Here is a 15,905-nt window from a genome sequence, read left to right on the forward strand (position 1 = left end):
GGCCATCCCCACACCCCCACTTCTTGCCTTCAAACAACCGCACAACCTCAAACAGACCATTGTCCGCAGCAAACTACCCAGCCTTCAGGAGAACAGTGACCAAGACACCACACAACCCTGCCACAGCAACCTCTGCAAGACGTGCCGGATCATCGACACAGATGCCATCATCTCACGTGAGAACACCATCCACCAGGTACACGGTACATACTCTTGCAACTCGGCCAACGTTGTCTACCTGATACGCTGCAAGAAAGGATGTCCCGAGGCATGGTACATTGGGGAAACTATGCAGACGCTGCGACAACGGATGAATGAACACCGCTCGACAATCACCAGGCAAGACTGTTCTCTTCCTGTTGGGGAGCACTTCAGCGGTCACGGGCATTCGGCCTCTGATATTCGGGTAAGCGTTCTCCAAGGCGGCCTTCGCGACACACGACAGCGCAGAGTCGCGGAGCAGAAACTGATAGCCAGGTTCCGCACACACAAGGACGGCCTCAACCGGGATATTGGGTTTATGTCACACTATTTCACATAAATATTTCTGCTTTTTTCCTCCTGAGTCTTTATCATGCGATCCTAGAATCAGAATTTATGTCACACTATTTGTAACTCCCACAGTTGCGTGGACCTGCAGAGTTTCACTGGCTGTCTTGTCTGGAGACAATACACATCTTTTTAGCCTGTCTTGATGCTCTCTCCACTCCCATTGTTTTGTTTCTTAAAGACTGGATTAGTTGTAAGTATTCGCATTCCAACCATTATTCATGTAAATTGAGTCTGTGTCTTATAAGTTCTGTTTGTGAACAGAATTCCCACTCACCTGAAGAAGGGGCTCAGAGCCTCGAAAGCTTGTGTGGCTTTTGCTACCAAATAAACCTGTTGGACTTTAACCTGGTGTTGTTAAACTTCTTACTATTCAAAGAATAGCAGTGTTCTTTCTGGTGTCCCAGCCAAGATCAAACAGATTACTTGGTCATTATCACACTGCAGTTTGTGCAAGGAAGTATGTCTTCTACATTAAAACAGTGATTACAAAAGTACATAATTGGATACCATAAAAGACACTATCTAAATGGAAGTCTTTATTTTGTAATGTCTCTTCAACGGTTCCATTATTGCATTGATGCGCAACTAAAACCACTCCACGTTGATGCAAAAGTTCAAGTAGAATTCCAAGTCAGAGACTGTAATTTGAAATCTCAAACTGAGAATGATGAGAATCCAATCACTAGTAAACTAATGGGGTAGGATATGATGCAAGTAGATGAGTGTATTAAAAAAATGCAAGACAGTGTGCCGAGATGAAGAGATTACTGTAAGCATATTTAATCCACTCTGGAAGATACTGGGTAAGAACACAACTAAAATGTGAATTAGAAAGCACTCAAAATAAGCAAAGCAAGGACATTTGACGAGCTTTTGGATGAAACTGAAACCCACTATTCAAGTTGTGTGCCACAGTTCAGAAGTTAAAATATGTGCAGAATTCAAACAATCATTTCTGAAATTCTGTTTGCGAGAGATTTACTGCCACTGATAAAACAAAGCGGCAGCAAATGGTGCACCAAAATTTGGACAACATTCTGATTAGAGAAAACTGCAATTGGCCAATCCCGCTGTCTAAAGTTTAATGACTTGGTCATAGAAAGTGACGGCAGCAAATGAAGAGATAGAAAGCAGAGTAAACCGGCTAGAGAAGTGTGACAAATGTTGCAATAAGTCAGCAAATATTTCTTCAAAGTTTTGAAATTCTGAACAAAAACAACTTGAGAAATATCTGGAAGAGGATGGTGAGAATTGGCAGAAAAAAAATAAAACACAGCAGCAAAAACCACCCCAATAATTACAAACAAAAACAGGAGGGTGGCAGTGATTGGCACTGCTGCTTCACAGCGCCAGGGACCCAGGTTCGATTCCCAGCTTGGGTCACTGTCTGTGTGGAGTTTGCACATTCTCCCCGTGTCTGTGTGGGTTTCCCCTGGTTTCTTCCCACAGTCCAAAGATCATAGAAACCCTACAGTGCAGAAGGAGGCCATTCGGCCCATCGAGTCTGCACCGACCACAATCCCACCCAGGCCCTACCCCCACACATATTTACCCGCTAATCCCTCTAACCTACGCATCCCAGGACTCTAAGGGACAATTTTTAACCTGGCCAATCAACCTAACCCGCACATCTTTGGACTGTGGGAGGAAACCGGAGCACCCGGAGGAAACCCACGCAGACACGAGGAGAATGTGCAAACTCCACACAGACAGTGACCCGAGCCGGGAATCGAACCCGGGACCCTGGAGCTGTGAAGCAGCAGTGCTAACCACTGTGCTACCGTGCCGCCCGGTAAATGTGCGGGTTAGGTGGATTGGTCATGCTGAATTGCCCCTTAGTGTCAGGGAGACTAGCTAGGGCAAAAGTATGAGGATAAGGCCTGGGTGGGATTGTGGTTGGTGCAGATTCAATGGGTCAAATGGCCTCCTACTGCACTGTAGGATTCTAATAATCCCCAAAAAAGTTAACAGGATCTTCTGCACAACCATTTCTCAGGTGACCAATTTCAAAACAAAATCAAGCAATGGCAGAAAGTGACTGTTCACCATCTCAGAAGAAAAAAAAGATACAAAAGCTACTGCACTAAAATGTCAATCTTGGTGGCCTGCTCGAGTAGGGTTCAAATCCCAACCTTTGTACAAGTGCAATTACTCAACCAAGCCAACATGCAGTTATAATCCTTATTAATGTATATGGAAATAAGTTCATCTTGGCACTGGAAAATTTCCCCTTTCCTCCTGAAGGCACCACTTCTAATGGTTCACCTACCCTCCAGGCCTCCTCAGCTACAATTTTTCATGCCAGATCACACAATGACCATGGGGATCGGCTGTTCAATAAAAGGCAACTGAGTCGCTTCTCATCCAGCGTCAACACACATAAACTGAGGTTAATGTAAAGTGTCGACAAGCATCAAACTTGATTTTGTTTTGCCTTCCACACTTAGAGGCATGAAAGCCAATAGTAGTATAGCGCCTTGCGAGATATCTCTCCAGATCAGCTTAGTAAACACAGATCAAGGATCAAATGTAGGCTTTTGCTGGGCGTTGCAGCTCAAGGTTTAGAAGCAATGAGCAAGTGGCTCATTAAGCCTACTGTTAGATAAAGCAACCTATCTTTATAATCCCAAATCTATTTTATCCATACTTCCAATGTGCTGATTTCTAGCTGAGCATATTATTTCCATTAAATGACTTTGCACTGAACTGTTCCAGTATTTATGGAGTGAAAACATGCAGGACGTATCCTCATCAGAAAATTTTTAAAAATCTATTCATTAATATTACCTCCCTGTCATTATTCCGAAACACCCGCCATATCCCTCATCACCAGGAGTGGGTAAAACCCAATATTATTCATTCTTTTTCATCATAACTGGAGGTTTGTGGCAAGTTTTAAGTCAAAGGTGATGCTGCGGTTCACTGAGGGATTAATGGTGTGAAATCTCTTGGGGAGGGGCAGTTTCAGGGGACTCAGTGTATTTGGGTAAAAGGTGAAATAAAATTGACTGAAAAAGCCGGTGTTGTTATTGTGGAGAGGGCCCGGGGAGATCCCTGCCGGAGCAGCGGCATGCATGTCGCCATGCCCGGCCCGGCCTTTACTCACTCGGCGTTGTCCTCCCGGGTGGGAGACGCTCCTTCGCCCACGGTGGTTGTGATGGTGAGAGCGGGCAGCACCGCTTTCCGTTTCGCGAACATTTCACCCCCTCACGGCGGCTCCTGGCCTCTGAGAATCGCTGCCTCTTTCCAAAATAACAATCCCCCCTCCTCCTCCTCCTCCTCCTCCCCGCCTGGCCAAGCGCTTTCCCTTCTTCACATTTGAATTTGACTGACTGGCAACGGCGGCCCCTCCGAGACAACCAGGGAAGGTCACGGCAGCGGCAACTACTTCCGGAGCTGCAGAGGGAAGAGGCAAGGCGGCGGGGCGGGCGCGGGCGCACGCGCGCGATGAGGCCGCGGGTTGCCAAGGGAGACGGGAGGGGCCAGCACTGGGACCGGGGCGGGGCCTGGTTACTAATAGAGACAAGGGGCGGGGCCTATTTCTAATCGAAGACCAGGGAAGACAAGGTCTGGTTAATCCGAGAGACGAGGGGCGGGGTCTAGTTGCTGAGGGCTCGAGGGGCGGGGCCTGGTTGCTCAGGGATACGAGGGGCGGGGTCTAGTTGTTGAGGGAGACGAAGGGCGGGGCCTGGTTGCTCAGGGATACGAGGGGCGGGGCCTGGTTATTCAGGGCTCGAGGGATGGGGCCTGGGTGCTCAGGGAGACTGCGCAGTGCGCACTGACTCAACATCTCGCTGTGCTGCAATCTCGCGAGAGTTGAGCTGATGACAATTGGCGCAGGAGCAGTTTGGCCGCAATCGGCAGTGCCTCAGTTTCCAGGCAGAGCGCCATCTGTCGCACCGTGGCAGTACATGGCATAAATTCAGGCTGGGCAGTAAGGTGCCCTCTGGGGCTCCATGTCTGCCTCATAAATGGAGCCCTCCCCCACTGGGGAATCAGTCAGTACTGGGACAACCATCTCAGTGTCAATGCATTGTCACTGTCGAAGGAGAAGCATTCCGTGGTAGCAGGGAGGCAGCAACCAAAGAACAGAACAGACCCTTCAGCCCACCAAGTCTGTGCCAGCACAGATGCCTCACTAATATTTTCTTGCTTCTACGTGATCAATATTCCTCTATTCACTGCCTGTTCATATCTATCCAGATGCCTCTTGAACGTTGTTAAAGAATCTGCTTCCGCCACCACCTCCGGCAGCGGGTTCCAGGCATTCAACCCCCTCTGTGTGAAAAACCTGCTCCTTACATCTCTTTAAACTTCCCCCCTCTCACTCTCAACCTACGCCCCTGAGTAATTGACCCTTTGACCCTGGGAAAAAGACTCTGACTATCCACTCTATTCAAGCCTATCATAATCTTGTGAACCTCTATCGGGTCCCCCCTCATCTTCCAATGCTCCAATGAAAACAATCCAAGTTTGTTCAACCTTTCTTCATAGTCCATATCCTCCAAACCAGACAACATTCTGGTAAATCTCTTCTGCACCCGTCAACATCCTTCAGTTGTGTGGCGACCAGAATTGTACACAATACTCCAAATGCGGCTTAACCAAAGTCTTATACAGCTAAAAAATGATTTTCCAGTCCTTATATCCAACACCCTGACCGATGAAGGCCAGCATGCCATACACCTCCTTGGCGACCTTCAGGGAACTGGATCTGCATGCCTATAACCCTCTGGATGCTAATATTTCTAAGGGCTCTACCATTTACTGTATACTTTCCTTCTGCAGTAGACCTTCCAAATCGCATCACCTCACATTTGTCTGGGTTAAATTCCATCTGCCAACTTTCGGCCCAGGTCTCCAGCCGATTTATATCCTGCTGCATCCTCTGACAATCCTCCTCACTATCTGCAATTCCCCTGATTTTTGTATCATCTGCAAATTTACTAATTAGACCACCTACATTTTCTTCCAAATCATTTATATATATTACAAACAACAGAGGCCCAGCACTGATCCTTGTGGAACACTGCTTGTCACGGACCTCCAGTTAGAAAAGTACCCTTCCATTGCTACTCTGCTTTCTATGCCCAAGCCAGTTTTGTATCCACCTTACGAGTTCACCTTGGATTCCATATGACAACACCTTCTGTATCAGCCTGCCATGAGGAACCTTATCGAAGGCTTTACTAAAGCCCATGTATACGACATCCACTGCCCTGCCCTGGTCAATTTTTCTTGTTACTCCCTCAAAGCACTCAATCTAGTTTGTGAGACATGACCGCCCCTTCACAAAACCATGCTGCCTATCACTAATAAGCCTATTCTCTTCCAGATGTGAGTACATCCTCCCCTAAGAATCTTTTCCAATAATTTCCCCGCCACCGATGTAAGGCTCACAGGCCTGTAATTTCCTGGATTGTCTCTTCTGCCCTTCTTAAACAGAGGAACAATGTTAGCTCCTCTCCAATCCTCTGGTACCTCACCCGTGGCTAAAAAGGATACAGAGAATTTGGCCAAGGCCTCAGCAATTTCTTCCCTTGCCTCTCTCGTATTCTAGGATAGGGGCCCAGGGGACTTGTCCACCTTCATGTTTTTAAAAACCTCCTTCCCTTTTATCTCAACATGTCCTAGAATGTCAACATCCTCCTTTCTACACTCACCATCCACCACATCCTTCCCTTTTGTGAATACTGATGCAAAGTACTCGTTAAGGACCTCACCCACCTCATCTGGCTCCACAAACAAATTCCCTCCACTGTCCTTGAGTGGATCTACCCTTAGCTACCCTCATCCTCCTTATACGCATAAAAAGCCTTGGGATTCTCCTTAGTCCTGCCTGCCAGGGACATTTCATGGCCCCTTTTGCCAGTCACCCTCTGGTGACTGGATTCCCTCCTGGGCGCAGCCAACTTTTATAATTGAATTGTGCTCTTTGTTTTAATGGCTGCAGTAAAACTCGATGGTTGGTATTGTGATCCTGTGTATGTGCCAACCTGAAAGTAAACAATGACTAAAGTAAGCAAGGTTGTCCATAGTCCCAGATAACTCCCTTTGAGGGGGTGGCCTGACTGGTGGTGATTTAACCTAAGGATCACCACATTGTCAAGTAAGGGGCAAGGTTGACAATAACCTCAGCCAGTACAGGAATAGAACTTGCACCATTGGTGCTGCCCTGCATCACAAACCAGCCGTCCAGCCAACTAAGCTAAACAATTGATTATTGTCGCTGATAAGATTCACATCACAAACCTCTCCTGTGCACGGCAAGTCCTGTCTCACAATGAACATTTTTCTCAGATACCATCTGTCTTTGCTCCCAGCAGCCAAGATTCGCAGCCTTCTTGGAAAGACATGATAAGAATCCTATAGAATCCCTACAGCGTAGAAAGAGGCCACTTGGCCCATCGAGCCGACACCAAGCAATGCAAATGTTTGTAAATCAACTATTTTCAGAATCTGTTTTTGTGGATCCGGGTTACATCCAGCCTCAGCACACATGTTCTCAGTTCTGCACACTCCTTCAGGAGTATGATAACATCTTTGACCCAGCGTTCCCAGGTTACAATGGCAAGGCTGGATGAACCCTTTAAGTCTAATGTCAACATCCCGCATAACCTCCACAATGAAGGGACGTCTCCAGTATGGCAAACTTCAGGGGAGATGGTGATAAGGTCACTGGACCAGCAATCCAGAGACTCAGGGTAATGCTCTGGGGACACGGGTTCAAATCCCAGCATGGCAGCTGGTGGAAGTTGAATTCAGTTAAAATCTGGAATATAAAGCTGGCCTCAGTAATGGTGACCATGACAGCTTTCATCGATTGCTGGTTCACTAATATCCTTTCACAAAGGAAATCTGCCATCCTCACCTGGTCTGGCCTACATGTTACTACAAATCCACAGCAATGCAGTTGACTCTTAACTGCCCTCAGAAATGGCCTAGCAAGTCACTCAGTTCAAGGGCAATTAGAGTTGGGCAACAAATTTGGCCCAGCCAGCGATGTCCATGTCCCATGACAGAATTTAAAAAAAACTTGCTGAGTTGCAGCAAAGATTTAATGAACTTGAAAGCCTTGGCATCTTTGCTCGGCCTGAAGATGTGGGCATCACTGGAACACCTTAATCCATCATTCCTTGTGAAGAAGCCAAACGGGGGCTTTTGATTTGTCAGAGCATTCGCCGATGTTGGGTGCTATGGTGAGCTGCCCTTTTACTGGACGTTACACGTTGACTGAACCTTATGCATGATTTCCCAGTGTCAGTTATTAAATTGCAGCTGACTCCAAGTGAGGAGACTGAGCTGCTGCACCTGACCCATGACAGCAGGTTAAACACACACCACAAGTCCATGAGGTTGTCACCATTCTGGATTCACATCTCCCAGGAGTACCCCATGTGCGCTGACTAAAATAAGCATTTTGTTGCTATTGCCCTTCACGATGACCTATGTGCAAGGTGAGATTTTCCGTTTTTGCAAAGTTGAAGACAGCACAAAGGAAACGGCTGGACTCTGCATCTGATGTGCGCATTGCCCTCTCATCCTGTGAACCTGATTGGAGTGAGATTGTGAGGACCGAGCAGGCTCACCTGCCACGTTAGGTAGTAAGTGAGTGTGGTGGGTTGTGAGGAACGGCCATTTGGTAAAAGTGGGTTGTCAGAAATAAAGTTTGAAAAACTTCTAGACAAGGGCACGGCCGTCAAACTTGTAGATGACCTTTACTGTGGTGGTAACAATCCTGAAAAACATCTTCACAACTGGCAACATGTATTAGATGCTTTGTGACGATGTGATCTTCACCTATCTGCCCCAAGACTGTCATCTGTCCTAAAGCTGCAATTATTCTGGGATGATTTTTTTCCCAAGAAACTTTGCAAGCTAACCCACACCACCCTCTCTACCTGCTGTCCATCGGAAAAGCTTTTTGGCATTAGATCTTTTAACTACAAGATGCTTTCAAGAGTTCTCCCTCGCTGCGCCTCATACACAGCCCTCTTGATCACTGTTATTGCCAGTTGTCAGTCCAATGGAAGGATCGAGCAGACAAGTGATTGCTGCACAAGCTTTCAATTGGCACAATATGCTCTTACATCCACTAAAACCATTACCCTTCCCTTCCTAGACAATCACCCTGGGTTGCCATAGATGGTGTTGTTAAGCTGTCATTGCATCCACCCTGTATGTGACCTGTGGCAACAGATTTAAATTCTCTGTTTTTTTCATTGCCACACCGCGTGATTGTCAAATCACCTGGTTGCCTTGTGAAATTGAAGCTCTGTCTGTTGCAGCTTCTATCAAACTCTTCTGCCCACATCTTGTGCAGTCCAAGCCTCGTCCTTGTGTGAAACTATGCAGGGGAGAATTTTCTGAATGTCTCTGTCACTACCTTTCTTTCCATAGTCAGTTGCTACCAGGCCTCTTGTCAGACACCTCGTTGGATCCATGAACATCCCATCAGATTTTGCAAGCGCCTGACTATGAGGACCCCACATGCCAAGTGTTTTCCTTCATGTGCCAGACCTTTGATTCTATCATTCACCAGATATCCGTTGATGAAATTATGTCACGCTCAACAAAACTCCCTTTCACCAGCAGACCAGCATGGATAACTATTCAACCAGCATGTCCACTCCTTTGCTGTACATATGCCTACCTGCTGCAAGGCACCCGCACTTCAAAGACGCTTACCAACATTTGTGATGTCGAAAATACCTCTCAGTTGCTGCTGTTGCATGAGACGATTTGCTTGTTGTTTGGCACAATGTGCCCCTTTCCCCCTCCAGGAGAGGGATATAATTCCATGTGATGTTCTGGAAAGCCTTATCAGTGCTCTCTGCCTATGTTTTGGCCATCCGTTATCAGCTCAAATTGGTCACCTGTTGATATCCCTATGCGCTTGACATGGATGCCTCCATTGCATGGGTTACAGTTACCCTGTCATACTTGTGCTGCCCTCTGGGCCATCCTGCACACTGCCCCTCAGTCTGTGCGTGACTTGTCAAAGGTGTTGGCTTCTAATTTGCTGCTGACGATATCAAGTGTGAAAAACAACTCATTTTGGTTGTACAAGTCACCTCTTACACTGCTGCTTGTATCATTGCCACTGAACACCGTGACACCTCAAGGGATGCTCTCTGGTTTGGATCCAGTGGCTGGGCCCCTAGCTGTCATAAGGACTGATCCTGCCCTTGGGTTTTCCACTCTTTGCTTCTGTAGATGTGTGGGCACATTAAGAGTCAGGATCCTCACTCACCCTTGCAGAACATGTAAGGTCTTTCATCCTTTCTTTGCACCGTAGCCAAATCCTATGGACAACTGCATGGCTCTTGACCTCCTCTATTATCATGCTCTTGCTATCCTGTGGCAAAGAACTTCCTTCCATTTGCTGACAGCCTGGAGTTTAAAGTTTATAAAGTTTATTTATTAGTGTCACAAGTAGACTTAGATTTACACCGCAATGAAGAGGAGGAGATCATTAAGGGATTCTTCATGAAACTGTACAGCCAACTGTGACTGTGCCTCTGCTATTGCCAATGGTTTGGTAACTTATCTTCAAATCCATACAGTGTATGAAGATTGATCCTCAGTGAGTGCTTCAGGAATGGGGACTGACAGGATCACAGTAGCCATTCTGATTGCAATTCACCTTCAATGCTTGCTCTTGGACTGCAGTCTTCTCCTCCAGCCTTGCGCTCATGCTCACTGCTAGCATCCCTTCACCAATGCACTGATAGCTGTTCTGCCTGTGCACCTGCCTCGTCACCACGTTCTCCAGGCGCTGTAAGCATTCTCCAAGGCGGCCTTCACGACACACGACAACGCAGAGTCGCTGAGCAGAGACTGATAGCCAGGTTCCGCACACATGAAGACGGCCTCAACCGGGATCTTGGGTTCATGTCATACTATCTGTAACCCCCATGACTTGCCTGGGCTTGCAAAATCTCACTGGCTGTCCTGTCTGGAGACAATACACGCCTCTTTAACCTGTGCTTAACGCTCTCTCCACTCACATTGTCTGTACCTTTAAGACTTGATTACCTGTAAAGACTCGCATTCCAACCATTATTTTGTAAATTGAGTTTGTGTCTTTATATGCCCTGTTTGTGAACAGAACTCCCAGTTACCTGACGAAGGAGCAGCGCTCCGAAAGCGAGTAGCTTTTGCTACCAAATAAACCTGTTGGACTTTAACCTAGTGTTGTGATACTTCTTACTGTCATCACCACCATCCAGCCCACTCTGGGCCATTCACTCGCTTTTAGTCCCACTAATCAGCCGTTAATTGTACGGCTGGTATATGATCGCTGCGGTATCATGGGATTGGGTGGGGACTGGTGAGCTGTCCACTTCTGCTTCTACCCACTCCACCCTCTTGCTCAACTTAAAATCCAGCCACACTTGTTTCACTTTTTCTGGTTCCTATCATTTCCAAATTGCCCTTTATTGGGCACCATTCCAAAATGATGTAATTACTCAAGTAGGTTAATCATAAACAACTAATTCTTATGTTTACAGCCTTTGTGCTGGTTTTATTGAACTGATTTTTGACCATTGGACTTTGTGATTCCAAAACTTCCAACTCTCATTCCTACTCCTCCCCGCTTATCAAAGATAAACATAGGCTCAACTGTTGGAATCCTATTGTGCCTTGTTGCCGTGATAGCGCATCCTTCACAGGTGCAACTCACACCTCAGACATAGCTCACTACTCTTTAACCATGTGAGGCATCACACACACACACAAACACAAACACACCTGTCAATACATATATTCATTGTCACCAGTCGTTCACTTCCAGAACATAAAAGTACATAACAGGTGGTAGCAGTACTTGGCTGAAGGAGGGTGACTCCACAAGATCACTCTCCTTAAGGAGGCAGTGTAGAGGTAAATGGGAGGGGACTGGCAGATGTGGGGGCCACACGTAGAGCAGACAACATATTGCTTAGAGGTCGGTGACCTGTCCAACGTACTTGCAGATGCTCAACTATTCTTGCCCTTCAATCTCCCAAATGTATTCTCACTTCCAATTTCTACGTGGTCATGTCACACCAATGCTCCTATCACACTGCACACTAAGGGCAGAATTCTTTTATCTGCCTGTGGTGGGTTTGGTGGCAGGTGGGAGGAGTGAATCCGGCAGGAGCTGATAAAATGGAAACCCGCCAGTGTACAAACAGTTTGACATTCTCCCAGCAGTAGATTCATGATGGGTCAGTTCTCCCTCTGCCTGGTGGCCTGAATGCCATTTGCATTCATTTGCATATCATTAATGCTCATTAAAACAATTGATCACTGAAATACCATCTTCCAATCTTGCGTAACGCTAGCTGGAAACCATGTCAGCGCCAAACCCATTTGAAAAAGACGGACCTAGTTTGCTGGAAACTTTAAGGTGAGTGCAGCATACATAGCCTACCATCCATATCACTGGGAAAGACAGTTTTGTGTGTTCCAGCTCCGTGCTGTGCTGCGGGACGCGTGGACCCTCCACTCCAATGTACCAAACTTTTACTGTGGGGTGGGGTGTCGATGAAGACAAGGGAGGCAATGTGCAAGGAAAGGAGGATTGTAAGTTCGGGGGTGTGTGGGTGGGGTGGGGAGTGTGGAGAAGGATGCATGATCACAGGGAGAATATGCAAACTGCATACAGACACCTAAGGTCGGAATTGAAGCTGGGTCCCTGGCGCTGTGAGACAGCAGTGCTAACCACTGTGCCACCCAGCCGCCTTCTGTGTGACATCCCTGAGCACTTGCACACTGAGTCCACCTGATATCCTTCTGAGTATCAGTTTGCAGTGAGTCGATGGTGCTATTTACCCTGGCAGTGCACAGCAGATCATTCATCCTCTTCTTGCTGGATGTTTCTTTGGTGGGCCCCGTTGGAATTAACTTATACTGCAACTTCCAACTGGGGAACCGGTAGTCAGACTGGAGGGTCTGCTGCTGCCATCCAAGGGAAACTGCATCTCCCGCCTTTTCTGGATACCTTGGAGGAGGATCTCCAGGGAGACTTTGTTGAACCATAGGGCCACATGTTGTCTTCCCTGTGACATTTGTAGTATAACAGATGAGATATGCTAATGTATGATGTAGTTGATGATGTATCACTGATGGGCCCTAAATGCTGGCCTTGCCCGTGAGGCCCAGAAACCATGAATGAATCAATTAAAAATGATCAAGAGCTGGGCATTTTAGCACTTTCACTGGACAACGGGAGTCTCTCTCTGTGCTCATCCTGCAAAAAAAAACTCAGGCTTTCAAAATCTGTGATCTGGGTTTCTCACTGGCTGTTTGCCTCTTGTTTACATTCAGGTCAGAAACTCCAAAGTGTTTTATAAAGCCTGCCTGGATCATACGTTTTGCACTTCGAATGTGGCGAGGATAAGCATGATATGTTTCATCTCAGGTATGATTCAAATCACCTACTCGGGAGCTTCTATCAAAAAAGTTTATTTAAGAATATAGTTGACATGTATAGTAAGAAAATTAGCAGTAACTTTTATCAATTACAAACAAAAACAAAACAACCACGATAACGTATAACCCTTAACAAATATATATAAAATGTTCTAATCAAACAAAGCTTCCCATAGACATCCCAAAGCTTTCCACAGGTTTAACACAGCAGACTAATGCTCACGTGATACTGGGACTAAGTCCTTTGGATGAGTGCTGCAGTTCACTCATTGGATGAGAAACACAGACAAACTTGGAGTCTGAACAGCTTCCCAGAACACCAGGAAGAGACTCTGGTCAAATCACCAACAACAGATTCCCTACTCCAGGAAGGCAAGAACTCTTGCTTTCAGCTAACTAGCAGAATTCCCAAAACCAAGAAGAGCTTGATGTGCCCTCTAAACTAAATTACTGCCGGCCAAAACAGAAAATGAAACCCTAAATGCACTAGGAAGGAAAAAAAAACTGTCCAAAACACATGACCTTCCTCCTTAGCATGCAGGGTCATAAAACATCCCAGAGTAAAAATAAACAAACCCCATTTAAGTAGCAATAAAAAAACTTCTACAAACAACTTAGCAATACTGAGAGCTGCAGGGAACATGATTTTTAAAAAAATCTCTTAAAGGTACACTAACACCACGATACGAGGAGAGCAGGAAGTATTTAATCATGATGCTCCACACATCAAGACTGTGAAGGAAGCTTGATAGACTAACTGTTTTTTTCCCGCCTGTCATTTTTGCATGTTGATATGATCTTTGTGGTTGATTTGGTGCATTTTTGGGACCTTTTACTTTTGGTCTGTTCTTTCTTGGATCTGTTTTAGGGCTGGAGAGATGGTGCTTACTAGCTCCAATGGTAGCTGCATGACCACATGGTCACAAAGGTAAGCTGGCAAAATCTAAATATACACATGGTATCATGTGGAGAACATAGAGTCAGAGAGCTTTACAGCACAGAAAGAGACCCTTTGGCCCATCATGTCCATGCCAGCCATCAAGCACCTATCTATTCTAATCACATTTTCCAGTACTTGGTCTGCAGCCTTGTATGATATGGCATTTCAAGTGCTCATCTAAATACTTAAATGTTGTGAGGGTTCCCACCTCTACCACCTTTTCAGGCAGTTAGTTCCAGATTCCCACCTCTGGATGAAAAGGTTTTTCCTCACATTTCCTATAAACCTCTTGTCCCTTAACTTAAATCTATACCCTCTGGTTATTGACCCCTCTGCTAAGGAGGAAAGTTCCTTCCTATCCACCCCAGCTATGCCCTTCATAATTTTATCTAGTTTACAGTTTATTTATTAATGTCACAAGTAGGCTTACATTAACACTGCAATGAAGTTACTGTGAAAATCCCCTAGTCGCCACACTCTGGCACCTGTTCGGGTACACTGAGGGAGGATTTAGCATGGCCAATGCACCCAACCAGCATGTCTTTCGGACTGTGGGAGGAAACCGGAGAAAACCCATCCAGACACCGAGAGAACGTGCAGACTCTGCACAGACAATGACCCAAGTTGAGAATCAAACCCAGGTTCTTGGTGCTGTGAGGCAGCAGCGCTAACCACTGTGTCACCATGCCGCCCAGTCCACCTCAATCAGGTCCCTCCCCTCAGCCATCTCTGCTCAAAGAAAACAACCGCAGCCTAACCAATCTCTCTTGATAGCTGAAATACTCCAGCCCACACAACATCCTGTTGAAACTCCTCTGCATCTTCTCTAATGTAATCACTTCATTCCTATAGTGTGGTGACCAGAACTATTCACAGTACTACAGCTGTGGCCTAACATGTGTTTGAAACAGTTACTCCATAACCCCCCTGCTCTGTGCCTCAGCTATTAAAGACAAATATCCCAGATGCCTTCTTAACCACTTTATCTACCTGTCTGCTGTCTTCACAGATCTATGGACATACACACCAAGATCCCTCTGATCTTCTGTACTTCCTAGGGTCCAACCATTCATTGAGTATTCCCTTGCCTTGTTAGTCCTCTTGAAATGCATCACTTCACACTTTTCATGGTTAAATTCCATTTGCCACACTTCTGCCCATTTAACCAGCCCATCTTCACAGAGAGTGGAGAATTGTGAATCTGTGGAATTCACTACCGCAGAAAGTAGTTGAAGTCAAAACATTGTGTGATTTCAAGAAGAAATTAGATATAGCTCTTGGGGCTAAAGGGATCAAGGGATATAGGGGGGAGGGGGAAGGCGGGATCAGGACATTGAATTTGATGATCAGCCATGATCAAAATGAATGGCGGAGCAGGCTCGAAGGGCCGAATGGCCTACTCCTGTTTCTAGTTCCTATGTTTCTATGGATATATCATCCTGTAATCTAAGACTCTTCTCCTCACTATTTACCACACCATCAATTTTTGCGTCATCTGCAAACTTACTTATGTTACCAATGGGCAAATGTTGGTATGTGGATTGATGTGTGACATTGTCTGAAACCGAGCCACACAGATCGTAGAGGCTCAGATTTGATCCTTGGCCTCCACTGAATTAACCCAAATGTCACCGTTGGCTTCCAGTGCCTAGGGAGAGGAATTGCGTGTGTGTGGATGCCGGTGGAGGAGAGGATCAGGCTTGGTTGCAATGGCCCCCTTTGGCATTGGCAATGACCACTTGGGTGAGATACGGGTGAACCATTACCTCCTGCGAAAATACATTTCAGTGTGAGCTACTTTGAGAGGAAAATGATCAATGAGTGACCGGCTAAAGGAGGTCTAATGTCCTATTATCGTACTTAATCAGTAAACGAGAGTTATCAGTAAACAAGCTAATAAAACATGTCTGTGTGCAGCAATAGTGATACAATATTCAAGTGATTAATGAAACATGCATTTTCTTTGGTAAGTTGAAATCATGGTTTAAAGTTC

General features: G+C 46.1%; 1 protein-coding gene across 1 annotated transcript in view; it reads right to left on the reverse strand.

Annotated features, from left to right (window-relative positions):
* The window catches only part of map2k2a (mitogen-activated protein kinase kinase 2a), an 86,719-nt gene extending 82,824 nt beyond the window's left edge, over positions 1–3,895 (reverse strand). The window contains exon 1 of the mRNA XM_078198192.1: positions 3,659–3,895. Within this exon, the coding sequence (XP_078054318.1) occupies positions 3,659–3,750 (92 nt within the window). The 5' untranslated portion in view covers positions 3,751–3,895. The remainder of the gene's footprint in view (positions 1–3,658) is intronic.
* Positions 3,896–15,905: the final 12,010 nt, after the last annotated feature.

This window comes from Mustelus asterias, chromosome 26, assembly GCF_964213995.1.
Source record: "Mustelus asterias chromosome 26, sMusAst1.hap1.1, whole genome shotgun sequence".
NCBI classification, from domain to species: domain Eukaryota; kingdom Metazoa; phylum Chordata; class Chondrichthyes; order Carcharhiniformes; family Triakidae; genus Mustelus; species Mustelus asterias.